General features: G+C 41.3%; 3 protein-coding genes across 6 annotated transcripts; 2 read left to right on the plus strand and 1 right to left on the minus strand.

Annotated features, from left to right (window-relative positions):
* The first annotated feature begins 137 nt into the window (after positions 1 to 137).
* itga2b (integrin, alpha 2b) lies at positions 138 to 14,060 on the plus strand. Of its 2 annotated transcripts, none has more exons than XM_018661402.2 (31): positions 138 to 358; positions 1,245 to 1,375; positions 1,463 to 1,563; positions 1,777 to 1,942; positions 2,149 to 2,198; positions 2,456 to 2,501; positions 2,855 to 2,974; positions 3,187 to 3,231; positions 3,351 to 3,394; positions 3,769 to 3,834; positions 3,914 to 3,966; positions 4,410 to 4,482; positions 5,090 to 5,225; positions 6,300 to 6,485; positions 6,575 to 6,620; positions 7,037 to 7,138; positions 7,447 to 7,502; positions 7,636 to 7,787; positions 7,892 to 8,005; positions 8,118 to 8,185; positions 9,155 to 9,290; positions 9,379 to 9,471; positions 10,551 to 10,630; positions 11,436 to 11,516; positions 11,598 to 11,700; positions 11,880 to 12,035; positions 12,343 to 12,429; positions 12,561 to 12,680; positions 12,836 to 12,871; positions 12,952 to 13,074; positions 13,307 to 14,060. In XM_018661402.2, the coding sequence occupies exons 1-31, from the start codon at positions 192 to 194 to the stop codon at positions 13,400 to 13,402; spliced, it is 3,033 nt and encodes a 1,010-aa protein (XP_018516918.1). In that variant the 5' UTR covers positions 138 to 191; the 3' UTR covers positions 13,403 to 14,060. The 2 variants fall into 2 exon arrangements, with proteins under 2 accessions (XP_018516918.1, XP_018516917.1); XM_018661401.2 differs by having other exon boundaries at positions 140 to 358; positions 12,770 to 12,871.
* A 141-nt stretch (positions 14,061 to 14,201) lies between these two features.
* Positions 14,202 to 20,273, plus strand: syngr1a (synaptogyrin 1a). 2 transcript variants are annotated; one of them, XM_018661410.2, is made up of 4 exons: positions 14,202 to 14,789; positions 16,637 to 16,874; positions 16,960 to 17,105; positions 19,386 to 20,273. In XM_018661410.2, the coding sequence occupies exons 1-4, from the start codon at positions 14,688 to 14,690 to the stop codon at positions 19,506 to 19,508; spliced, it is 609 nt and encodes a 202-aa protein (XP_018516926.1). In that variant the 5' UTR covers positions 14,202 to 14,687; the 3' UTR covers positions 19,509 to 20,273. The 2 variants fall into 2 exon arrangements, with proteins under 2 accessions (XP_018516926.1, XP_018516927.1); XM_018661411.2 differs by lacking the exon at positions 19,386 to 20,273 and adding an exon at positions 17,774 to 18,274.
* A 596-nt stretch (positions 20,274 to 20,869) lies between these two features.
* Positions 20,870 to 24,685, minus strand: ifnphi3 (interferon phi 3). Of its 2 annotated transcripts, XM_051068580.1 has the most exons (7): positions 24,505 to 24,685; positions 22,670 to 22,795; positions 22,419 to 22,587; positions 22,198 to 22,290; positions 21,934 to 22,092; positions 21,761 to 21,829; positions 20,870 to 21,317 (listed from the first exon to the last, which is right to left on the minus strand). In XM_051068580.1, the coding sequence occupies exons 3-7, from the start codon at positions 22,545 to 22,547 to the stop codon at positions 21,216 to 21,218; spliced, it is 552 nt and encodes a 183-aa protein (XP_050924537.1). In that variant the 5' UTR covers positions 22,548 to 22,587; positions 22,670 to 22,795; positions 24,505 to 24,685; the 3' UTR covers positions 20,870 to 21,215. The 2 variants fall into 2 exon arrangements, with proteins under 2 accessions (XP_050924537.1, XP_050924538.1); XM_051068581.1 differs by lacking the exon at positions 24,505 to 24,685 and having other exon boundaries at positions 22,670 to 24,034.
* Positions 24,686 to 26,145: the final 1,460 nt, after the last annotated feature.

Below are 26,145 nucleotides of genomic sequence, written 5' to 3' on the forward strand. Positions count from 1 at the left end.
TATCACCAGGAAACAGTAACTCAATGTGGTTCAACTGCTGCAGCCAGCTGTCAATCATCTGTCAGATAACACACACGCACAAACACACCCACACACACACACACACACACACTGTGTTAAAGGAGGGTTTGAATATCTGAGGAAACTCAAGAGTTCGTTTCAGTCTCTGCTAAGACAGTGAGATAGATGTGATGTGTTTCAGGCAGACAGGTATGATGTGTGTGTTCAGGTGTGTGTGTGTGTTGCTGTGTGTGTGTGTGTGTGTGTGTCTGAACCTGTTGGATGAAGCCGTGATGTTCAGCGGTCCGACAGGAAGTCTGTTTGGATTCTCCGTTGACTTTCACACCATCAGTAACAAGTAAGAAACTTTAATGAACTTTTAACCAAACAAAAGCCTTAAACTGATTTGATTAACCCTTTAACGAACAGTAATTAACCCTCAACTAAACCTTCACATGGTCAACAACAGTAAGTTGACCAACCCACCGACTGATCTCTTTACTAACCACTAACACTATGCTATGTTCTTCTCTCACTATTCTCTACCCCCTCTCCCCCTCTCTCTCTCCTTCTTATCCCAATCCGGTCGAGGCAGATGGCCGCCCACCCTGAGTCTGGTTCTGCTCGAGGTTTCTGCCTCTTAAAGGAAGTTTTTCCTTGCCACTGTCGCCTAGTGCTGCTCATGGTGGGATTTGTTGGGTCTCTCTCTGTAAATACCTATTTTAAAGAGTACGGTCTAGACCTGCTCTATATGAAAAGTGCCTTGAGATGACTGTTGTTGTGATACGGTGCTATATAAATAAAATTGAATTGAATTGAATTGAAATTAACACCAACCCTGCACTGAAACATTAACTAACACGTCGGTGAACCAGTTAACCTGATGATACAACTTCTGATCATCACTGAATCTGTCTGATGCTCTCTAACAAACACTTTACCAAAGGTTTAATCTGCACAGTCATGGTGCCTCCACAGTTTTAGGGTCCTTGAAGAAGTTGCAGGGTATTTGAACAACACATTTCCTGTCTCTGATAGAATAGTTTGAAGATCAACAAGAGCTACTGCTCCAGGCTGCCACCAAAGTGGCACCATCTTGGTTAGATGAGGATGTTCAGGTGTGATAGAAGACGTTCTGAAAGATGTTCTTGGTTCCTGAGATAAAAACTCATGTCTGTTGTGAATATTTTCTGGGAGGTTAACGGGGTCAGACCTCATCAGAGACTCTGACGTGTTCTCTGCAGGTCCTTTGTTGTGATTGGAGCTCCCAAAGCCAACACCAGCCAATCAGGAGTGACGGAGGGAGGGAGTGTGTTCCTCTGCCCCTGGTCACCTGGAGGCGGATCCTGCGACATCATCAAATTTGACCTGGAAGGTAAATTTCAGAGTTATAGTGCATGTATGAAAGTAGCTTCTGATTGTGATGATGTCATACCTGTTACACCTGTCGTACCTGTTGCAGGTGATGAGGACTACAACAGCTCTGGTCTGTTCTTTCAGTCCTTTAAGAGTCAGCAGTGGTTTGGAGCTTCAGTTCGATCAGTCAGCAGCTCACACCTACTGGTCAGAACATACAGACACACAGACACACAAACACACACCTTTACCTCTGTACTAATGAGGATGTTTGTTTGTTTGTTGGTACAATAACAACAAAATAAATTCAGAGTTAAGTTAAAACAGGAGGAGACAGTCTCTCGACCATCGTGCTGTGGAAAGTGTAACTGTAGATGAGTATCAGATGAAGGTGATCACCTGAGTGTGTTTACCTGTCAGGCATGCGCTCCGCTCTTTCATTGGAACGTTCAGATGGGGGAGGCAGAGTCAGGGAAAACACCTGTGGGGAACTGCCTCCTATTAGACCACAGGACAGGAAGCTCCACCTCCTTCTCCCCCTGCAGAGGAATCATGATGGAGGCCGACTACACCCGCATGAAAAACAGTAAGAAGCTCAGTTCATGCCTGCACCTCCTAAGGTTACAATCAGCAGACAGATTCAGTCGTTTATTTATATTTATATTTACTCATCCGTCAGAGACTGTGTCTTCTCAGGTGAGTTAGTTGAAAACACGAGATGAAAATTCAAGTTGTGTCAGGAAACTCTTCAGGACAGAAAGTCTTGCCTCATCTCTGTCTCTTGTTGCCTAGGAAACGACCAGCGCTACTGTGAGGTCGGCTTCAGCGCTGACATCACAAAGGTAAGGAGGTGGTGGGCGGAATCACACTTGACACAGGAGGTCAATAATAATAAAGCTGTTAAGGAGGGCTGTAGATAATAATTATTTTCATTATTGATAAAGGTCAGAAAAGGTAAATGGTGACGTCTGCAGGTGTTCTGTCAGTTCAGGAATCTTCTTACAACCTTGCAACCTCATTTATTCAACATTAATCTTCCTTCAGACCTGTGTTTACTCATGATGCCGTCATCATGACAACAGCTGTGTTTGTGTTGTAGGAGGGTCGACTGGTGCTCGGAGCTCCAGGAAGCTTCTATTTCCAGGGTGAGTGGAGAGACCTGCTGGTCACTGATGGGAAGTACACGTGGTTAAAAATGAATGTTTATTACATCACAGTCATTTATCAGTTTTACACCAGAGAGCTAACACACTTTGTCTTTACTACGTGTTCAGTTTAAGGGAAACAGGCTAAACAGCTGTGTTTCTGTTTCACCAGGGGCTGTGGTCACAGGTGTAACAGAGCACACCTGTGACTACACCCCTCAGAGAAATGACTTTGAACTGACTCTGGAACAATTCATTCTCAACCTCAGTGAATGTCCGGTTTTATCATGACTTTGAGCTAATTATTCAACTTCAGTTCACTCTACTGCTGCTGCTGACATCACTGCTGACAGGTCAGGTCTTTACTGTGGGCGTGAGTGACATCATCAACAGTGAGCAGAGCAACACTCCCATCTCGTATGTGGGGGGCATCAGCCAATCAGACGAGAGAGGAAGTTATGACATCTACCGTGGTGAGTAGAGCTGAGGAAGGCTCTGATTTTGGAGGGTACACCTGTGTTGAACGTTATCTGAATTTATAAGACAAGACTCATTCAAATGTCCGGCTCGCACTTCTATCAGCTGTTACTATGTTTTATCTAAATCGAACTTGATGATGTGTTATTGATTATGTAAAGAATGTGTTTCTGACAAATGACTGGAGATCTGTGTTTCTGTGTGTCAGGTTACTCTGTGACCACTGGTCAGCTGACTGGAGACTCCACACCAGGTTAATCCAGTATAATCTGATATAAATTAATCTACATTAAAAAAACATGACAAATTGATGACATACATAATCAGATTGATGACTGATCAATAATCCCTGACTATATGTTTGTGTTTCAGATTATGTGGTCGGTGTTCCCAATGACAGAAACACAGCAGGAACAGTAAGACTTTACTTCACTCTTGAACCCTAATTCCTTTATGCATTTTACTTTTATTATGATGATTTCTAAAGGAAAGTTGTTTGAAATATTCAAACATTTTGAAGTATTGATCTTTGTGAGCAGATGATTAAGAAGCCAGACACTCATCTATTTAAAGCTAAACATCAGGCCTTCTTAGATGAATAGATATAACAGTGTGTCGTCTGCATATTGGCTGATTATATAATATACACTCTTGTTTTATTCAGATAATAGGAGAGAGTTATTCTACTCTTTGTAGTGGATGAGGCTGTTTTCCTTTACTGGGCTCTACTGGACTCTGTGTGGTACAGGTCTGAGTTCTGCTGGGCTCTATTGTCTGTTTGTGTTAACAGGTGAAGATCTACGACGGCAGGAGTATCGGATCACTGAGGGTTTCCCACATCTTCCAGGGAGTTCAGGTGAGCACATGATGTAATCACAAAGGTAAATTTGTGACATCATTACAGTCTGAACCTGTGGTGTCTTTGCCTCCTGTAGGTGGCATCATACTTCGGACACAGTGTGGCTGTGGCCGACATCAACAGCGACGGGTGAGAAACATCCAGATAAAACCACAACATTAACTTTGTGTCAGCTACTGAATTAAATTTAAGGTTGTGTGGAACCATTCAGAATATTTCAGTCATAACCTGCAACACTGTACAGAGGCTTCAGTTAATAGAAAACAACTGAGGTAGCTTTAAATAGTAACTGGTCTTTTTTTCTTCTATGGTTTTCACTGAATGTAGGAGTTTAACCTTAACAATGTCTGTCACAACACATCAGAAGTTATTAATCTGTAACTGTGCTGCTCATGGTGGGAACTGTTGGGTCTCTCTCTCTCTCTCTCTCTGAGTATGGTCTAGACCTGCTCTGTATGAAAAGTGCCTTGAGATGACCTTTGTTGTGATTTGGCACTATATAAATAAAAATTGAACTGAATTGATTGTCTCTCTCTGACCTGTCTCTCTAACTCCATCCTCTCTCACTGTAGTTTGGATGATGTGTTGGTTGGAGCTCCTCTCTTCATGGACAGGGTGATGGAGCAGCTTCAGGAGAGAGGACAGGTCTGAACACATCAGCAGTAAATTTCTTTGTTGACCTGTTTTTTTTAACACATTTGTTTGTTTGATGTCTTTTATGATTATAAATTCCAGCATGAATCAGTATTAGTGTCCTGTTACAGTCACATGGGAGAAGTCACTGCACACACTAACAGATGTGTAGTGATGTTTCTGGTTAAAGCGAAAGGACCTGACTCTTTAATAAAAAGCTTTGTCTCTGTAGGAATCCTATCATAATGTTGTCAGACACTGAAAAGAACAATCTGACAAGGGCTGGAGCCCTGGATAGACTTTGACATGGATGATTGTCCATTAAATTACATTGCAGCCATTGTTCAATACTGTTCAATGCTGTTTTCAGCGCTAGAGCACACCTGCACACCTACATAACAAAACAATCTGAACTAGTCTGGACCAGGCAGAACAAGTCTTCTAAACAAACAGATTAAATATTCTTATCTGAATGGCAAATTATATTTGCACTTTCATTGTTTCACTGTCAGTAATGAGTTGTGATAAAACTGATCAAATCAAAAGTAATTTTACATGTCTTCATACAGTCAGTATGTTTCCTGTTAGATATGCCCACCTGTTACTCTTATTACTCCAGGTGGTTGTGTACCTGCAGAGAAAATACACCTCCTTCACCTCTCGACCTGACCAATCACTGATCGGCTCCTCCTTGTACGGGCGGTTTGGCTCCGCCCTTGCTGTGCTGGGAGACCTAGACATGGATGGTTACCAAGGTAACTACATAAACCAGGGGTGGGCAATTAATTTTTGTAAGGGGCCACATTAGAGACTGGGACAAGTGTGGAGGGCCGAAACAATAGGATGAACTCAGTTTTGTTCAGTATGAATTACATCTCTCTAGTAAATTGTATGGTTAAGCGGCTACTTCATCACTGAGAATGTTTCTTCACATGTGGGTAGATCCAAAGAAAACCAACATCTTCTGAGTATGTCTCCTCATGTGTGGAAAGTTCTTCTCTTTGAGAGAAGAATAAAATACATCAGTGAAACTGGTTTCAAGTGCTATGCCAGTAGTGAATCAGACTTACATCTCTGGATGTGTAACACTTGATAAAAAGTCCTTGTGTTTGCAGCTTAGCTATCAAAGCTTCAAATGTCTGCACCCGCTCTGCATCGGCAAAGGTCTTGTATTTCTCAGCGTGTTTAGTCTCATAATGGCGCCTCAAATTGTAATACTTAAATACAGCGAACTGTCCTTTGCAAAGCAAGCATTTACCTTTAACTTTGACCTTAGTAATTAAATACTTAGAAGTCCTTGTCAAAAAATCAGCCTTTCTTCTCCTAGTGTGAGGAGACATGTATGAGGGCTACCAGGTAACTTGCATCTTCTTGAATGTCTGTTAGCTAAGAGGTATGGTGTGTACGTGCGCATGCTCACACGCACATGCGCATGAGTGGACATATGTACTTAATTTAAACAAAAACAGTCACCTTCAAAATAAAAGCGATGTAGTTGTATTGTGTGCATGATATACATTTATTTATGTTTGATTGCTGATTTCCCATTGGCCTTATGCGGACCGTACAAAGCCCAGGTCTGACATAGTCTCAAAATGTGTTAACGTCCAGCTTGTTTATTTTTGAGAAATCCAACGTGGCTGACAACCCTCTTAAGTTTATCAAGCTAGCTATAAACAGAAGTGTCAGTGAGAGGTGTTAGCTAGTGCAGCTAATGACAACAGCTAACAGCGCATGCTAAACAAAAAACTACATAAAACAAACAAACAGAAAACTCACCAATTAGTGTGGAGCAGATCAGGATCATCCCTGTGACTCTCTTTCTCCAGATGTGGCTGTCGGGGCTCCCTGGTCAGGTGACAGTGGGCAGGGCCAGGTGTTCATCTACCTGGGCAACAGTAACGGTCTCTCAGCCACGCCCTTTCAGGTGATTGACAGCCCGTTGCCTTGCAGCAGGACAGCGTTTGGCTTTACTCTGAGGGGAAGGGCTGACATTGATGGGAATGGATATCCAGGTACACTCTGAGGGTTCAGAGCTTGTTCATTCATATAACTGTATATCAATAATCAATAATCGGTGTCACCTCCTGTCTGTGTGTCATAGACCTGCTGGTTGGAGCATGGGCTGCCGACCGAGCTTTTGTCTACAGGTACGATGTCATTAAATCTAAAAGAAAGCGATCTTCTGGTTCATAGACATGGAGACGTTTACTTGTGTTTATCCATCAACTTTGACTCATCAACTGAGAAGTGGTTTTTGTTTTATTTGAATAATTGAAAAGTTACAATTATCCAGTAACATAATAAAGGGGTAATAAAAGGGATAACTTTGTGTGTCAGAAATGTTTTTCCTCTTTTCTTACCTTGTTGTAATTGTACAAACCCCCCAGTTCATTTGAGAACCTCTAATCATCATATCCATCAAGTAACTGGAGGTTCGAGGATTTATTCAAGAAATAAATTGTTTCTTCTCTGGGATTAATACAGTTATCAAACAAACCACTAACATCACCATCAGCAGCCAACTCTGAATGTTCAGATGTCAAATGTGCGTTTGTGAGTTCAGGTCCCAGGCAGTGATCCGGTCCAGGGTTTCTCTCACTCTGCTTCCGGACTTCCTGAATCCAGATGTCAAACTGTGTCACCAAGGAAACACACCTGTGTCTTGGTAACTAACTGTTTAATTAGTTTCTGGTCCTCGTAAGTATGTTAAGGCACTCCAGGAATTTTTTATGTGGTTCCTGGATCCTTAAAAATCTCTCCAGGTATTTAAAGAGAATCCCAGGTGTTCCCTAAAAGTAGTTCCAAAGTGCATGAGAGAGGGGGTCTGGTTTCAGCTCAGAGCAACAGGATCAACGTTGATATAGAATTTGATGTCATCTGCATATTGACAAATATCAATATCAACACAATACAATAAAATGTTTTAATAACACTTTAAGAACAAACATTTTCTCTCTCTCTCTCCCTCTGTAGTTTTGTTATCCAGATGTGCGTCTATGTGTCTGGTCACAGAATCCCACAGGAGACAGGTAAACACAACCTGACACAGGTAAACACAACCTGAGTCAGGTAAAGATATGCTCAGAGGTTTGCAGTCAACCACACAGAATTTTATTGGTAATGACCTAATTTTTCTGTCTGCCGTGTGATTGGCTGATGCAGCACTGGGGGTGGAGCTACAACTGGACCAGATGAAACAGCTAATGGCACGACGGACCTTGCTGCTGTCGACCAATCAGCCACAGGATACAATGAAGCTGGTGGTTCAGAGGGAGGTGGGCAAGACCTGTATGAATCAGACTGCCTACCTGAGGGTGAGTGACAGGAAAAAAGAACATGAAGAAGAGCAGGTGAACAGATTCACACATGTGTGTGTGTGTGTGTGTGTGTGTGTGTGTGTGTGTGTGTGTGTATGTAGTCTGAAGAGGAGGTTCAGGATAAGTTGAGTCCGATCTTCATCACGGTCAACATCAGCCTCCTCAACACTACCCAACATGCTTTGCTTCATGGACAGACACACACTGCTGCACAGGTGAGTCTGACACACACACACACACACACACACACAGAGATACACTCATGTTTGTTCATGTATACCTGTGAGGACCTCAGTCAGTGTGTCCTCACTCTCACCTGGTTTTCAGACCAGGATCATTCTGGACTGTGGAAATGACAACATCTGTGTCCCTGACCTGAAGCTGAGAGCTGAACCGTGAGCAACACACACACACACACACACACACACACTGCATCATCTGTAAGCTTTATTGACATTAACAAACATATTTATTGACAACAAATTAAATGTTCATCATCAGTCAACTTTATTAACTTCAGAATATTGACAAAAATAAAATCACGAAGAAGAGATGGCCATTTTTTTATCGGTCCGATAATGAATTTTAATCTGATAAATAGATCTGATAATGCAATGGCATTGCAAGGCCAGCAGCTAGCACTATGCTGTGGCTACATCATGGAAAAGAAGTCTCAGTACTGCGCTCATGTTTGCAGTTGATAGACTCCACCTGTGGACGGCAACACTATCACAATTTGCAAAACATGTTCGGTGAGGATTCCAAGAGGAGGAAAAAGACCACAAATCTTATAAGTCACTTAAGGGGTTGTCATCTCAGCGAAGCTGTATTTAAAGAATATGAAGCAACCGTAGGCTGAAACAAAAAATAGTGTGTGGATGTCTCCATTCAGCAGGCATTTTAAAACTGTAAAAAGTTTTCTAGAGACAGCAAAAAGGCTAAGGCAATAAATGACAAAATAACCAAGTTGATACCTGTTGATTACCAGCCTTTTTCTGTGGTGGAGGATCGATGTTTTTGCCAGCTAATAGCTCATTTGGAAACACATTATACTCTGCTGAGCCGCCACTACTTCTCAGATGTTTCCCTACCTGCCCTATATGATACTGTTGCTGCACACATTCATAATTTGATCAACAAGAATGCAACATAAGTTTGTGGACATGTGGACATCTGATGTTAGCCCAGTGGCTGGATGAAGACTTTAACATGGAAAAAGCCTTGCTGCACGCACAGGAGTGCTCCGGTTCACATTCACAAACATGATTTGTTTTTAAGTTAGTTTCACTGGCTCTACTGGAGTCTACTGCTGACTGTGTGTGTGTGTGTGTGTGTGTGTGTGTGTGTGTGTGTGTGTGTGTCAGTGTGTCTGACAGTGTGTTGGTCGGTGAGGATCAGTCGGTGTTGTTGGCGGTGTTGGCGGAAAACGAGGGTGAGGGGGCATACGAGACCGAGCTGGTGGTCCGAGTCCCTGAACACACACACTTCCAGAGCAGCCAGGTGAACACACACACATGCACACACACGCGCACACACACACACACACACACAGAAACACACACCCATTATTGATTGTTGTGTGTTGCAGGGTGTGAACAGACTGGTGTGTGTTCAGAGGAAGGAGAATCAGACCATCGTCGTGACCTGTGACCTCGGAAACCCCATGACACAAGGACACACAGTAACACACACCTGATTATTTCATTAAGTGACGCCAGGAGTGAGACAGCCTGTAAATGTCATGTCAGGATAATTTAGGCCAAAATAATTGTGATTAACAACATTATTGCGATAATCATGAAAATCTGCATTAAACTCTTAAAATGGCTCCAAAACACTGAAATAACTTTTCCGTAAGAAACAAATATTTCTGCTGCATCACAGAGAAGACACATCTTTTTAGTGAAAACCAAACAGTCTTTAGGTAATTATAAATCATGAGGTCCTCCTGCAGAAGTAAAGGAAAATACATAAAAAACTGTAGTAAATTACAGTCGATTCTCTGGAGACCTCAGCTCCACTCTGGTCTGAGAGAGAGGAGCTATTTCCTACGTGGCGAACGTTAGCTTAATTCACTGGTGACCGAAAGAGCATCATAACAAACATTTAGATAAATGTCAGCGTTAGTATAACTGAACACTCTGTACATTCAGTAACTGACAGTAACGTATTTTACCTGGAGTTCAGTGAACAGAGCTGGATGGTTGTCATGGCGACGGGATCTCAGATCAGAGGTTGCTGGACCTGAGTTAACTTTGTTTGTTTAACTTTGTTTTGGAATGACTGGAACGATGCAGCTCCCCCTGGTGGTGGTTCAGAATAAATCACTACAGGACTGTATGTTGGTTAAACAGTTTTTATTAAGTCACTCTGAAGATATTAACAATTATCCTGATGATGGAAATTCACTACGATCAACTTACTGTGAGAGTTTTTATCATGATGGGAGTTAAATCATACATCGTCCCACCTCATTAAAACTCATTAAACTGTCGAGTAAAAAAATATTAAAAATAAAATAAACAAATATTCTCAGTTTGGGAACATTTGACTGTGAACAACACACATCAGGCGTTTTCCAAAGGTTCCTGTGACTCACCTGTACTCTGTCTGTCTGTCTGACTGACTGACTGACTGACTGTCTGACTGACTGACTGACTAACTGTCTGACTGTCTGTCTGTCTGTCTGTCTGACTGACTGACTGACTGACTGTCTGACTGTCTGTCTGTCTGACTGACTGACTGTTCGTCTGTCTGTAGGTGCAGACAGGTCTTCTGTTCAGTGTTGGTCATCTGGAGGAGGTGGAGAGTCACATCGGCTTCACCCTCAGGATCAGGAGGTAAAAACTGTCATTTTGCTTTTTGACTGATTCAGAGTCCTGCAGTGATGATGTGTTTCTATAGTCCAGTCCTGAAGTTAGCATCAGCCTGGTTCCCTCCACAGAAAGCCAATGGGATGTTTTTGGATTATTCCAGAAAATAAACTGTGAGCAACTAAAGTTTCTGATCCTTCCAGGTTTAGTTGATCAGATAATCTTCATGGATGAACACTACTGTTCTGATGTTTGAAGCCTAAATCCAATCTCCAGGAGTAAAAAGCTAATGTTAGGCTATAAACCAACTACACCACGGTCACATGACGTCAGCGTCTCCACCACTAAGCTTCCAACTGGTCATTTCATTTAGCTCTGAGCTCTTCTACAAAAGCCTTTCTTCTTAGAAAGTTAGTGAGAGTTTGAAAGAGCGTGAGTAGAAACACAACCAGGCTGTAAAGGTGGACTGGTGAGTAGATGGGTTTTCATGTTAACATCCCCGACAACCTCTGTAGTCTCATTTAGACACTCGTTAGCAACTGCCTTTTTTTAGGACACGTAAAAGCTTCAAACATCAGGAGTGGGGGATTTACTGACCGATTTTATGTCGGAGAATAAAACCTGAAAATGTCTTGAGCTTGTGTTAAAACCACAGACCTTATTTCAGACATTTAACCAGAAACACACTGACTTTGGGATGAGGGAACAGGTAGTGCTAACATGCTAACTTACTTCCTGGTTTTAGGATCTGTCCTGCAGCTCTGTTAGAGGTGATATTATTGACAACAGCTGATGCCTGCCCCCCTCTCTCTCTGACCTGTCTGTCTCTCAGTAAGAACTCGGTGAACTCCAGCAGTAACCAGGTCACAGTGAGGATTCAGGTCAGAGCTGAGGCGACTTTGGAGATCAGAGGGTAAAACTAACACCATGTGAGCCTGTGTCTGACCTGATGGTTGAGTTTCAGACTGAACCTGGTGACATCGTCTGTTTTCAGAGGCTCCTCCCCCCCTGAGGTCGTCCTGCCCCTCCCTGACTGGCAGCCTGCAATGCATCCTGGGAGCTTAGAAGTGGGTCCACTGGTGGAGCATGTTTACGAGGTGAGACCAGTCTGTCAGTCAGAAACACTGGAACCTGGACCAGGAACAGCTTATGACACCAAGTTAGACCAGGTCTGGTTCCAGTCTGGATCAGGTGGTGGTCTGACCTGGGTTTGTCAGACCCAGATGATGATGATGTTGATGATGTTGATGATGATGTCGATGATGTTGGTGTGTAGTTGAGGAACTATGGTCCGAGTGCGGTGAACGCTCGGCTGACCGTGGACTTCCCCTCCTCCTGGCGACATCACTTCCTGCTCTACATCTTCTCCAACGCCACAGAGGAATCACTAAGCTGCTGGACCCTGAATGCATCACAGATAGACCCCTTCAAGGTCCAAAACCTGTCTGTCTCTCTGACCTGTCTGTCTCTGACCTGTCTCTCTCTCTCTGACCTGTCTGTCTCTCTGACCTGTCTGTCTCTCTCTGACCTGTCTGTCTCCAACCTGTCTCTCTTTTTGACCGGTCTCTCTCTCTCTGATCTGTCTCTCTCTCTCTGACCTGTCTGTCTCTCTATCTGACCTGTCTCTCTCTCTGACCTGTCTGTCTCTCTATCTGACCTGTCTCTCTCTGACCTGTCTCTCTCTCTGACCTGTCTGTCTCTCTGACCTGTCTCTCTCTGACCTGTCTGTCTCTCTGCAGTTGGTTGAGAACTCCTCAGATGTGTCTGTAGTTTCTCCGTCTGTCCAGCAGGAGGAGACAAACTCTCACAGACAAACTGTTCATGTGGTAAAAAAAAACTTCTGCTTCACATTTACTGTTTCTGTTTTTATTTATTTAGATAAATAAACACATGCACCTGTCTTTATATACACTATGTGTGTGTGTGTGTGTGTGTGCGTGTGTGTGTGTGTGTGTAGAACTGCAGCAGCAATGAGACAGGTTGTGTCAGGTTTGTTTGTGATGTCATGGCGTTGGGGCGGGGCTTCAGTGCTGTCGTCAGGATCTCAGCCCGGCTGTGGACACGCACACTCACACAGGTACACACACTCACACAGGTACACACACTCACACAGGTACACACACTCAGGTGGTGATGATGAGGTGATGATGTCATCATGTGTCTCAGACTCCGTACCTGAACTATGAGCTTGTTTCCTCCGCCTCCTATAATGTCATCAACGCATCATCAAAAGTTCAACTGCTGCTGCTGCCAAGTGGACACACACAGGTACCAACACACACACACACAGGTACCAACACACACACACACACACACAGTCACTGAGGACAGAGTGTGTGTGTGTGTAGACTCAGGTCAGTGTGTTGTGGCGTCCTCCTGATGGAGAGAAAGAAGTTCCTATTGGCTACATTGTCCTGTCAATCATCTCTGGACTACTCCTCCTTGGCCTGTTCTGTTTCATCTTCTGGAAGGTAATCAATCAATCAATCAATCAACAGGAAATTAGTTAGCAACTACTTTGATATTTGTTTTAGTTTAATTTAGCTTAGCTTAGTTTAGCTTATGTAGTAGTTTCATGCAGATATTAAATGGACAGATTTCTGAATGGAGTTTGGTGGCCACCTCATTTATTCAACATTGGTGTTAAAGCAGAATTCCACTGATTTTACACATGAAGTAACCACTGTGTTTGTGTGTGTGCAGCTGGGTTTCTTTCAGCGCACTCGTCCTCCTACTGATGATGATGAGGGTGAAGATGAAGAGCAGCAGCTGGCTGAGGAGAGTCACATGACTGAATAAGACAGACACACACACACACACACACACACACACACGGTCACATGACGTCTTCTTCACATTTTAAACAGTTTCAGTTTGAATCAATACGTTTTATATTCAATCTTAAACTGATAAAAAACTGTTTGTGTTTTTAGTTTCAGTTTAACAACATAACAACATAACAACAAACAGTAAATGTCAGCGTCTCGAGATAACTTCTGTTGTGAATTGGCGCTATATAAATAAAATTTGACTTGACTTGACTTGACTTAAATAAATACAAACAATAGAATAACAACAGAAATGAAACTAAACCTTCACATGGAGCCGCTGAGTTTCAGTCTGACAGATGGAGGATCACACTGATTCTATTAACACACACACACACACAGGTTGTCATGCCTTCAGACAGTGTTCAGGGTTTAGTTGTTGCCTGACAGACGAGACTCAGGGCTGAAAACACAGGTCACTCAGAAGCTCCGCCCACCAGTTTTCTGTCTATAAGAAGTTTGTTTTCATCCCTCGCTCTGCTTCAGCACGCTTTTTAAAGCTCTTTATCTTTCATTTTATTTAGTTTCACTTTATTTAAATTCTGTTATTAAGTCTTTTACTTGTCACATGACAGGAAAGAGTTGTTGTTGGAAGATGATGAATAAACATCTGTTTCTTTTGTTCTTCAGTCGCTGCTGGATTTCTTTTCTTCTTTTACTCCAGAATATTTCATTGAGTTATTATGAAACTCTTAGACTGAAGATATAAAGTTTATTTTGTTGGTTCAAGAAAGAAAGAGAGAAAGAAAAATGGACGCAGGGGAAACCCCAGAGGTGTTTTTGCCCTGAGTGTCGCCTCTCAGGCAGCTCCTCCTGTCAGGCGGTGTGACCCCACCTCCTTCACTGTGATTGGACGACTCTAACTCCTGACATGATGAATCTGAAATCAAATGAGAGCATGTGATTGGTGGAGCAGATTGGGGGCGGGGCTCAGCCTGAGAGACGAGGCTCAAGGTGTTAAAACCCTTGGAGCTCTGAGGGAGGATGAGGAGGATTAGAGCAGATTACAGAAGAGTTTATAACAGCAGAGAAGAAGAGAGCACACACACGCACACACACACACCAGTACAGACACACTCCAAACTGGACTGAACTGGACCAGGCCAGATGCAGTGAACTGGGACCACTTTGACTTGAATCTAACTGGACTGGGCTGGGAGGGGGTGGTGGAGGGTTAAGGTGGACTGATCTGGGTTGAAGTGGTCCTTACTGGTCTGAGCTGGTCCATACTAGTCTGAGGGACAGGAAGGGGACTGATGGATGGTTTCCAGGCGTACGGGGCGGTGAAGGCGGGCGGAGCTTTCGACCCACTGACCTTCATCAGACAACCTCAGACTGTGGTGAGGATCGTCTGCTGGGTGAGTCTGATGATGTCATGATGATGTCACAGTTTGACAGTAAAGTTTTGTTGGTGAACTTTAACCTCAAAACTATAAACATTTAAGCTACTGTTTTCAGGCATGCGTTCAGTCATGCTCAGGCGTGTTCAGGTGTGTTCAGACATGTTGACTGATGACATATTAATGATGGGAGGAGCTACAGGTTCAGGTTCAGGTTCAGTCACACTTTGTTTCTGATAAATCTGGTTTTGTTTTTCATCAGTTTGGCAGATGACTCTAAATACTACATTACCCATGATCCTCATGAGGCCGTCCGAGGTGTTAATTGTAGTAAATACGTAATTCTTCTTCATCTTAGTTGACAACATGTCACTGTGGTTACTGAATTCATAGTTGAACTGAATTCAGCTGCAGATCAACAGGTTGTCTTTAAACAGTGTCAGTGAAATGCATCTTGGGAGTCGTAGTTTTTCTTCTTCTGAAGGTTTTTATGTCCACAGCTTCTTTGGCTTTGATGTGCTCACATCTCACAGCTCTGTACAATCTGATCGTAACATGAGATGGAAGAACAGAAGAAAACAGACGTGGAGAATAAAAACAGATGTGTAGAGTTTACAACTCAGAGATCTTTTACTGACGAGTTCTTCTTGACCTCGTTGGAAGATTTACTGAGGTCAAAGAGAAGGAAGATTCATTAAGAGAATCTGACTGCATGGAAACTAAACTACGTAATTATGTTACTGACATAGGTTGCTTTAAATGTTGTTGCTGCAAGGAATTGTGGGACGCCATTATCTCCTTTCCTTTGGTAAAAATGTTCCTTTCCTCAGAGACTTGGACCAGGTCTGATCAGGTCTGAGACTCAGATACTTCAGATCTTTTACCTCAGTTTGGAAACGTTGTATTTGTTCACTTCACGTAGAGTTGTCTGATTGAACTTTGACCTGTGACATCTCCAGACTCTCCAAGGTCCAGCCAATCAGAGAGGGGGGTGGGACTGAGCTCTCATTCAGGAAATACTGTTTGTTTATGACTGAAATAATCCAATCAGCAGAGGGAGAGATGAAATGTTAAATTTAGCCTGTTAGCCTGTTAGCTATACTAACCCCTGCAGGTTATGTTTAAAACCCAAAACAGACTGTTGTGGTTTAGTTGTATATTCAGGTCAGTTAGTGTCTGACTGTAGTTTAGTTTCAGTTGATTTAAGTGCTGGCTGTAGTTTAGTTGAGGTTAGTACATTTACATAGCTTGAGTGTAGTTAAAGTTGGTTAGTTTGAGTTTAGACTCATTAGTGTCCTGGTTCTGGTTTAGTTCAAGTTATATGCAGCATATATAATGGTGTGTCTGTGTCTATGTGTGTGTGTGTGTGTGTTGTCAGTCATGAGACTGGTGTTAACATTCCTGAGGTTCAACACAAGACTCCTCAAACAAAACCTCACTGTTTAACTCTGCTGCTGCTCTGACTGGACGGTTCGATGAATCTGAATCTGCGGAGCTCTGACAGTCTGTGAGCTGTTGGCTGGACCTGTGCTTTGATAACAAACAGAATATGATGTATTTATTTATTTAATGTTTATTTCTCTTGGGATGAATCTACAGCATGAACCAAGGCTCACACCACAACATTTACAGCCTAAAACATAATCTAATGTCTGTCACTTATGGATCAAATCCATAAAACCAAGTAAAGAAAATACAGACAGCAGAACAAAAACCAAACAGTTTACAAAAGATACAACAAAAGCTCCATAAAACAACAAGCAGCCGATCATTTTATGAGCTCATGACTTTACAAACTAGTTCATGTTGCTCCATGAGCAGAAAATATATAAGTATTGAGCTAACTGTCTCCTCTCTGTCCTCAGCTCTTCTCCATTGTGATCCTGGGCTGCGTTGCTAACGAGGGTTACGTTAACCGACCTGAAGAGGTGGAGGAGTACTGCATCTTCAACCGCAACCAGAATGCTTGCAACTACGCTGTCGCCATGGGAACGCTGTGTTTCCTCTGCAGTGCTGCTTTCCTGGTGCTGGACGTTTATTTCCCTCAGATCAGCGGCGTGAAGGACAGGAAGAAGGCTGTAATGGCCGACATTGGAGTTTCAGGTGAGACTCTGCCTGCTCTTGTTCTGTCATCTTTACCTGCTGGGTTGGTGATTTAATAACCATGTGTAACCTGTGTTCTCTGCAGCTCTCTGGTCTCTGGTCTGGTTTGTGGGTTTCTGTTTTCTGGCCAATCAGTGGCAGGTTTCTAAAGAAGAAGACAACCCTCTGAATGAAGGAGCTGATGCTGCTCGAGCTGCTATTGTCTTCTCCTTCTTCTCTGTCTTCACCTGGGTACGTACCTGAACATCACCGGACAGATACAGCTCACCTGAAAAGCACCAGAGCTTGTTTCCACTTCAGGAACTTACCAACCTGTAACCACAGATGTATTATAGGAACTGGGTACCAGAATCAAAGATAGCATCCATGCATTAGACTTTACATTAAGAGATGAATCAGCTTTTTAGACAGTGAGAGTTCTACAAAGGCTCAGTGGAGGCAAAACACATCTGTTAATACATTTATGATCTGCAATGTGTAGCAACCACAAAGGAACTGAGTTTTAGGTTCTGCTCTGTTTCCACTTTGTAGAAACAAATCTGTCATTAAAAAGGTGACACTGCGTGGAGACACAGGACAAACATAAACATTTTTATATTCTGTTTGATTAGAGAGTGCAGAGGTTCCCAAATTCCTGAAAATGAAGGTTCAACAGGAGGTTCTCTAACAGGATGTTCTCTAACAGGATGTTCTGTCTAACAGGAGGTTCTCTAACAGTCAGTTCTCTAACAGTTGGTTCTGTAACAGTTGGTTCTGTTTGACTAAAGGTTCTCAACATTCAGTGACTTTAAACTGTCAAACACGTTGAAGATAAAATATTTATTCAAAGACAAGTAACATGTTTATTTCTCTTTGTGTGTATTTTGTGTATATTTGTGTGTGTGATGTGTTGTGTGTAGGGAGGTCTCACTTTGCTGTCGTTGGAGCGTCTGAAGAGAGTGTCATTTGAGGAAGAATACAACAAACTGTTCAGTCCTCCGCTCGCCTAAAACACACACACACACACACACACACACACACACATCCTTGAACACCTATCTTTGTGGGGACCCATCAGTGACATAATGCATTCCCTAGCCCTTTACCATAACCTGAGACATTTAAAGTTACGGTTAGTTAAAGTTATGGTGTCCAGCATTTTGGTCCCCACAAAGCTGTCGGACCCCACAAATATAGTAAACTGAAACCACACACACACATACCTAACTTCATCTCTCTCCTTCAGCCAATCACAGACAACTGTTTGTGTGCTTCCTCCTCAGCTCTGTCTGGACTCTGATTGGTTGATCTAAGTGCCTGTCATCCAAAGTGCCTTGAGGAAAACTCCATATTGCTATAGTGATGCCGTGATGTTTGATATGATGTCATAATGATGAAGATTAAAGATATAAACAGTTGAACTTCCTGTCACATGAAGAGTTAATGTGACCTGTGTTTCTCTGTGTGTTTGCTGCCCCCTGCTGACGCTCTCATGACACTACAGTCATCATGACCTCTGTTTGGACACTGTCAGTGAATTGACTTCATGTTTTAAATGTTTTTGTAACATCATTATTTTAACTTCCACACAACTATATGATTATGAAACAATTCTTTATGTGTATCAGTCTGACCCTGATTATATAACTCCACAGCTCAAATTATCATTTATTAATAAGTCAATTGATATAATATAATATTCTCATTTAAGAAGTTGAAGGCAGTTTCTCACTTTTCTCTTGACAGTGAATGCAACGTGTTTGAGTTTCTGGAGTTAACTTTGGCTTCAGTGAATAATGAGGCATTAATTCATTCAAATTATTCAATTATTAAATAAAATGACTTTTGATAATGAAAATAATTCTCATACACTATGATGTGATAATACTACAGCAGTAAAACTGGACAAATAAAACATTTGGTTTCTCACTGTAAACAGACCGCTAGCTTAGCAACATTAGACTGCGTAGACTGTGTTACTTTGTTACTCTGATTCAAAAATAACATCTAATGTTGCTGACAGGTTATTGCCTCAAATATAAGACTTCAAACCTCATTCTCAGAAAAATAAATTCAGGTAAATTAATTAAAAACAACTGTCAGGAAACAGATGTCAACAGATGTTAAAATGAGACAGAACGAAGCTTCAGACTTTTTTAATGATGATTTCAGACTCAGTCAGATTATTATAAACCTCATCAGGTTAGTCCAGAGTCTTGATCCTTCGGTGAAGCTGAGGTTTCATCCACTTTGTGCAGTCATTAAAAATCCTGACTGGTTTTTCATAGACTTTCTACTGCTGGTTAAACATTTTATAAAAACCTTTTATCAGTCAGTGTCTGTTTAACACCTGAATCGGCTCTGTACAGCAGGACTGAATCTATTTCAGTGGAATATTCCTCTCACTCACCGCAGTGACTCTGTAGGTAAATAAAATTTTGTTTTCTGTTTGTGTTGAACCAGTTTGTGAAGACGTGTGTTTTTTCAGTCTCTGTGTTAATAAAGTTTTTTTTTATTTGAATCTGTCTGCAGGCAATCCAGTGTCTGCTGGGAGTCCACAGGTTCAAACTGGGGGCTGACTCCGTCACCTTCAATCAGGACTACGTTGACCCCAACCAACAAGAACCTCAAGAGGCTCCACCCACAGAGGAGTAGAGGATGGGACATGAGAAGTGATGCACTCTGGGTAGTTGTATGTTGTGACGAGTTATACTCTGAAAACGGATAATCACACCAAAAACAAACAGTTTTATAGTTTAATGATGACCAGGGGGCTTTTCCTCTGTCAGCAATCAGGAACAGTCCAGTGCTAACTACTGTTAGCCTGTTAGTAACAGAGGTTAGCTAGTCGGCTATCATCAGCTTTCAGTGCTGGACATCAGTTTCCTGAACAGGTTTGGATCACATGATTACCATAAATTAGCCACTGAGTTATCAGTTCGTTCTCCAGCTAACATTAGACATGGTTCACTAGCTTATTGAGCTAGCTTTCTGGTTAAAGGTAATTTTATTTATTATTATTTGTTCAGTTTGTCTGTTTTTTCATTATAATATATATATATATATATATGTCACTAAAAATGTGTTGCAACGCCACCTGCTGTTGGATCATTTTGAGAGTCACAATGAGAGTTGGGAAATTAAAAAGTTTACACAAAAAAAATCATGCTAACAACTGTCGGTCTCAGTGTAGTTACCTGATGTCAGACTCTGGACTCTGATTGGCTGAAAATCTGTTGGTTTCAGTTTTTAACTGTTACAGTTTGTCAAAAGGTTTACACTTAAAAACCAACTGAATCAGAGTTTGATGAAAAAAATGATCAAATATAACTCTGTAAACAGTACTGAATATCTATTTTATATATTCAGTTTGTGGTGTTTGTGTGTTTGTTAATAAACAAAGTGGATAAATACTACTTTCTTTATTAACCCTGCAGATTGTATAAGAGGTTAAACCATGTTTGACAGATGAGAAGAAACTATCATCTAATGGATTCAGACCTGAACAGACCTAAAACATTCAGAATATTCCTGTTGTTAAAGTTTCCTTCAGTATCACTGAGGAGGTTCTGTCTAACAATGATAGTTCATTAGAGGAGAATGAATAGATGAATGTTGGGTTCATCTCTGTGGTTTCTCTGGGTTAACTCCTGCTCTGACTCATCCTGTCTCTGCCACTGATTTAAACTAAAACTTAAGGAGTTAAAGCCTCAGAGCTTCAGGCTCAGAGCTGACTCACTCTGTTTACAGTCTGAACCTGTGACAGGAGGGAAAGTGAAAGTAAAGTCCTGATCTGGTTTGACTTGTTAATGATCAGTGTTTGTTGTCTTCTGCAGCAGTTTGTCGGTGCAGGTCATCTGGTGAATATCTGGACTCTGAGCTCTGAGTTTGGGTTCAGGCTGAAGGAGTCAGAGACCGGTCGATGTTGATGCTGATGTGGATCAGGTGTGTTTGTTGTGTTAGAGTAACTGTGTGTAACTGTGTGAGGAGTTTTGAGGCAGTGAGTCAGGTCAGAGGAATCTGATCAGCTTTAAATAACTGTCATAAACTAAATGACTCTTCATGAAGCTGCAGGCAATTCAACTAAAACAGAAACAGGATCATCACAGTGACTCACTCTGTTTCTACTGTGTGTGTGTGTGTGTGTGTGTGTGTGTGTGTGTGTGTGTGTTAAAGTAGAGCAAAAGTCAAATTTTTTTATGATGCTTTAATTAAAAAACCAAAGATAGTTTCAGTAAAAAAGTATAAATATCACAATATAAATAATTTACCTTAATAAATAAATAAATAGGTTCATTAAAAATATTAATTAGACATAAATAACATATCAGTGGGTGTGGTCTCTGTCCTCCATGGGCGTGGTCAGCGTCTCCGGGTGAAACAGGTCTCATGTTTGAGCTGGGCGATCTCTAGGACCTCAAGGACATCTCTCATCAGAGCCTTCCAACCACAGACAGCGCTGTTCTGAGTGACACACAGAGAGACCCGCCCCGTTAGCTCTGATTGGCCCGCACAGTTTGACTGACACAATCATTTTACATCTGTTTTTAGTTATAATTATTTCTGTTCAGTGACAAATAAAATTAAATAAAACATGAATTAAAAATGGATATAAATTCAGAAAAACTTAAATGGAATGTTTGTGAAACTGTTCAAATTTAAGTTTCACATCAGTCTGATTTTAAAATGAATTTTAATCAGATTTTAATTTAACTTCTTATCAGTTCTGAAAAAAATCTCAAATGTTTCTGCCTGTCAGTCTGAAGTCAGGTTTTGTGTTTTTATTCTTTATATTTGATGTTTTTATCTTTAAGTTACTGACTAATGTTTCTTCTTTTTAATGTTCAGGACTGATGTTTTATCAAACATCCAGTTTTTCAAAGTAAAAGCTTTTTAAAGCTACCTACCTCCTGCTGCACCACAGCTGTGACGTTACTGAAGTACGACATCAGCACATTTGGACTGACTGTGGACAGCTGGAGAGAGAGTGGGAGGGTTAATGAATGAGTAAATGAATGAATGAATGATTAACCCACACTGGAACATGTGAACCCTGGTCAACCTGTCATGTGACACTCACACAGCTCCCCTGCTCCAGCAGTCGATCCTGCAGGATCATGAAGGTGCTGAGTTTGGTGTTGTCCCAGTTGACTCCGCCCTCTTCGGCAGGTAATTCATCCTCAAAGATCTGCTGCATCCCCTTCAGCGACTCATACACCACCGCTGACGCACGGCGGCACTGCAGGGAACCAATCAGACGTCAGGGTTCAGAGTTCATAAACAAACCATTTTAACATAAAAATGCAGCTCTGTGATTGGCTAAGAGGCTCTGGTGAGGTCTTACATGAGGGTGACCGGCTGTAGTGGCAGGGAAGGCGGAGTATGGGAAGGAGATGTTGACATTGTACTGCAGGCAGTGGGCAGGAAACGATCCCCCCTACAGGACAGACAGGAAACTGTTAAAATGGGGCTAACATCACCTAATGTTAAAGCTACATCAGCTAATGCTAAAGCTACTTGCAGCAGGCCAACACTGAGTGCAGAGGTGAAGGGTTGGGGTCTTACCAGGTCTCTGAGGGCTTGGTGGGTTTCCTTGACCACGTTTGCCTGCATCTGGCAGGTCGGCATGGAAACAGCCATTAACTGGAGGCTGCAAAGCTGCAGGATGATGAAGAGGATTGAAGAGGGCGTCATTGTTCTGGTTGCTCAGGTGGTTTTTAGTAGGTCCCTGGTCCTGAGGTTCAGAGACAGATCTCAGGTTTAGTTGAAGTTTTAAACAAAAACAAAGGGACATTCAGGGTTTTAAAAACCCTCACCTGATCTGATCCTGGTTCTTTAGGTGGCCCTGGTTCTGGTTCTTCTGCTGGTCTTAAGTCCCGGTCAGAGCTGGACTGAGATGCTTCAGGTGTGTGAGCTGGCAGCCTCAGGTGAGTTCAGGTAATCTGGAACAGAGACTGGATGTCAGGACCAATCAGAGGCTGTATACCTGTGTGAGTCATCAAACCACAGAGAGTAAGATCCAGATCACACAGCAGCAGACACCTGGACCAGGACCAGGTGACTCACAGGTTAATTCAGGTACATAATCCTTTTGTTGAATTAATACAAGTTTGTTTGTATGAAGAAAAATAAGAAGAAAAATTAATGAAGCAGCAGCAGATTAAAGACAACGTCTAAGCTGAAGTCCTGAACCTCTGGAAGTCCTGGACCTATGAAAAGCCTTAAACCTAGAGTCCTGAAACTCTTTAAGTCTGAGACTGAGCTGGATTCCTTTGTGCTGAAGTGTGTTTGAATGGTGCTGAGAATAAAAGTGGACAAACTCTGTGAACAGACAGTTTCTGACGGATGAAGACTGATTGGACTGAAAGAGTCCTGATCCTGAAACCCAGAAATCAAAGATGAACTCTGACCTGAGAGTCTGGAGATCCAACTGAGACTTCTTTAGACCAGCAACAGACCGGGTTAATATTTATCTGTGGGACAGGCGTGTCATGTGACACAGTTGCCACTCGTCATAATAACGCAGCGTGATTTCCGATGAAGAAGTTTCCTGTCGACAGCGGTCAGAAACCCAGAGAGTCAGAGCGCAGATGGAAACCTGGAGATTTGTCACCATGAAGTGAAGTCAGAGACGTAGATAGCACAAATATAAGTTTCATTTCAGCGCCACTAACATCGGGGTGGTGGCGGCAGTGGTTGGGGGGGGGCACGTCAACAGGCTTTTACCATCTGAAGAAACAAACTCCAGTTTCCATTCAGGCTGCTGAGGCCTTCAAACTGGAAACTTTAAATCTAATGAAAATGCTGAAAGTGAAAAAGCTGCTTCATCAGTGAGTCAGAGCGATCAGTGAATCCAGGACTGTCTCAGACCAGGACTCTGAGCTGTCACTCGTCTCTGAAATGAAACTTAGAACTGTCACATCTTCATTAGCTCAGGTTATTTCTGCCTGAGCTCCGACACTCGAGGCGGCTGAGCGTCGCCATCGATCGGAGTGTTGACACATTATCTTTGGTTCACCTGTGATCTCAGGTGGAGCCACAGGGTTCAGGATTAAGGTTTTTTCTCTGACGTCAGCATCTCTGACCTCTGACCTCAGACCTGAACTTATTCAATCTATTTCATTAAAAAAACAAAAAACTGAAAAAACTGAAAACTGAACCAGGATCAGTTAATGACTCAAAGTACTTCACAGAACTTACTTTACTTGTACTTTCACTGAAGTACAGGAAGTGAGGTATTTGTGTTTTATTGATCCTGTATTTATCATTTTGTATTTATCTGTTGTTTAATCTTTAAATTTGAACATTTTCATCATGTGGATCTGAAATAAAAACCTGAACCATCAGAATCCATAAAATATAAAAACAACAAGATTAATTTTTTTCATCAGAAAAACAAATAAATGATTAAAATATTCTTTTCAGATTAAAGTCAAAGAAAAAAAAGTAAAAACAGATGCAGACATTTTTCTCCTGAATCAGTTTTTAAAACTCGTCTTAAAATTACTCTGTTTTTTTCTATTTTACAATGTTTACTTTAATTCTCTTTTAATGAAAACTGTTTTTAGTCTGTCTGAGAGAAAAAAATCAGGTAGAAGAAAAGTTTGTTTTCTCCTCATTCGTCTTGAAAACACATTTTAAACAAACTCACAGTTTAGCAGAGTCTGCTGCAGGTTCTGGAGGTCTTGGAGAATTTGGAAGTCCTGGAGGTCCTGGAGATTCTGGTCTTTGCTGATGTTGTTCTTCCTCAGGCTGGAGGTGGTTGTGATGAGCATCTCTGTTATCCTGCGGTTTAAATAAAGCTTCATCCTGGAAAGACAGAAACTGAAATGCTGATGTCTTCAAAGTAAAATTCTACGAAATTGGGAAATTTCCCTTTTCAACTCTAACCTCACTATCCACCCCTTAACACCCCCCACCCCTCCCTGCAGAGTGCCAGCTGTATGTGGCATCTCACTATGACTGTTCATTCATTCACAGTTTAACAGTGAAAAAGTGAAACATCAACAAATATTAGAAATAAACTCAATTATTATATGTGTCCAAAGGTCTGTGGACACAGGAACGGTTCAACTCAATGAGTTAACATGGGGACAGTCTGAAAGTGTGTCTGTATGTTAATGGCCATGTTGTGTTTCAGCTCAGCTCCTCAAATCATCCTGTCAGTCAGTTAATTAGTTAATTATTAGATTAGTTAATTAAATAGCCATTTAATAAGTTAGTCATTTAGTTAGATAATTATATTTAATCAAATAGTTAATTATAGCTGGTTAACAATTAAGTAGTTCATTAATTTGTTATAATTAGATAATGTAAATAATTGTCAATTGATTAGTTAGTTTCTTTATTAATTAGCTCGTTAGTTAGAATGTGACATAAGAAACATTTATTCTCCTGTTTATTAATGAGTTTAAATGTATTAATTCTCCTGATTTATCTGTGAGAACTGGTTTAGAACATACAGATTATTTAACAGAGTTAATTCAGATTAAATGACAGAATAAATGAATAATGTAACATCACAGGACATAGGATTTTTTTTTAGTGTAGACCTTTAACTTTGAATCTGGTTTAAGTTGGAGGTGATTTAATTATTAATGACATGAAAATTAAAATAATAAAACATAATTAAATAATTATTTTGCTGTTTTTAAACAAATAAGAACATAAACAGATCTGTAAAGAGGGAATTTATTGCCTTTACTCAGATTAATGAATGAATAACTGCATTATAATCTATAAACCAGGATTAATGAACTGATTATCCGGGCAACAAAAAACACAAATATGAACTAATATCACTAAGACATGGATTTTATACATGTGTGGTTTTACTCTGAAATTACCTATTTTAAAGAGTATGGTCTAGACCTACTCTATATGAAAAGTGCCTTGAGATGACTTGTGTTGTGATATGGCGCTTCATAAATAAAATTGAATTGAATTGAATTGAATTGATAATCTGTTCAAACTCTTTAATATATGAGTCCAGTCTGTTTATAGTTCACACTTCAACATGACAACAATCCACTTTTATTATTTTACATCAAATAAACGATTCAAACATTGTTAAGGTGTAAATTCATTAGATTTTAATGAAAAAAATGAAGTGATTGTATTTGCGGAGGAGTGAAGAGCTGAGTCAGCATCAGATAGAAAGGTTGGAAAATAAATATCACTGAGCTGTCCACATACTTTTGGCCACGATGTGTTTTAGATTCCACACTGCAAAAGTTTTTTTTTTTCTGTGAATCAAAGTAAAACCCATTGATGGCGTCAGAGATCAGAGCAG

This window comes from Lates calcarifer, unplaced genomic scaffold (genome assembly GCF_001640805.2).
Source record: "Lates calcarifer isolate ASB-BC8 unplaced genomic scaffold, TLL_Latcal_v3 _unitig_5006_quiver_581, whole genome shotgun sequence".
Classification (NCBI taxonomy): Eukaryota; Metazoa; Chordata; class Actinopteri; family Centropomidae; genus Lates; species Lates calcarifer.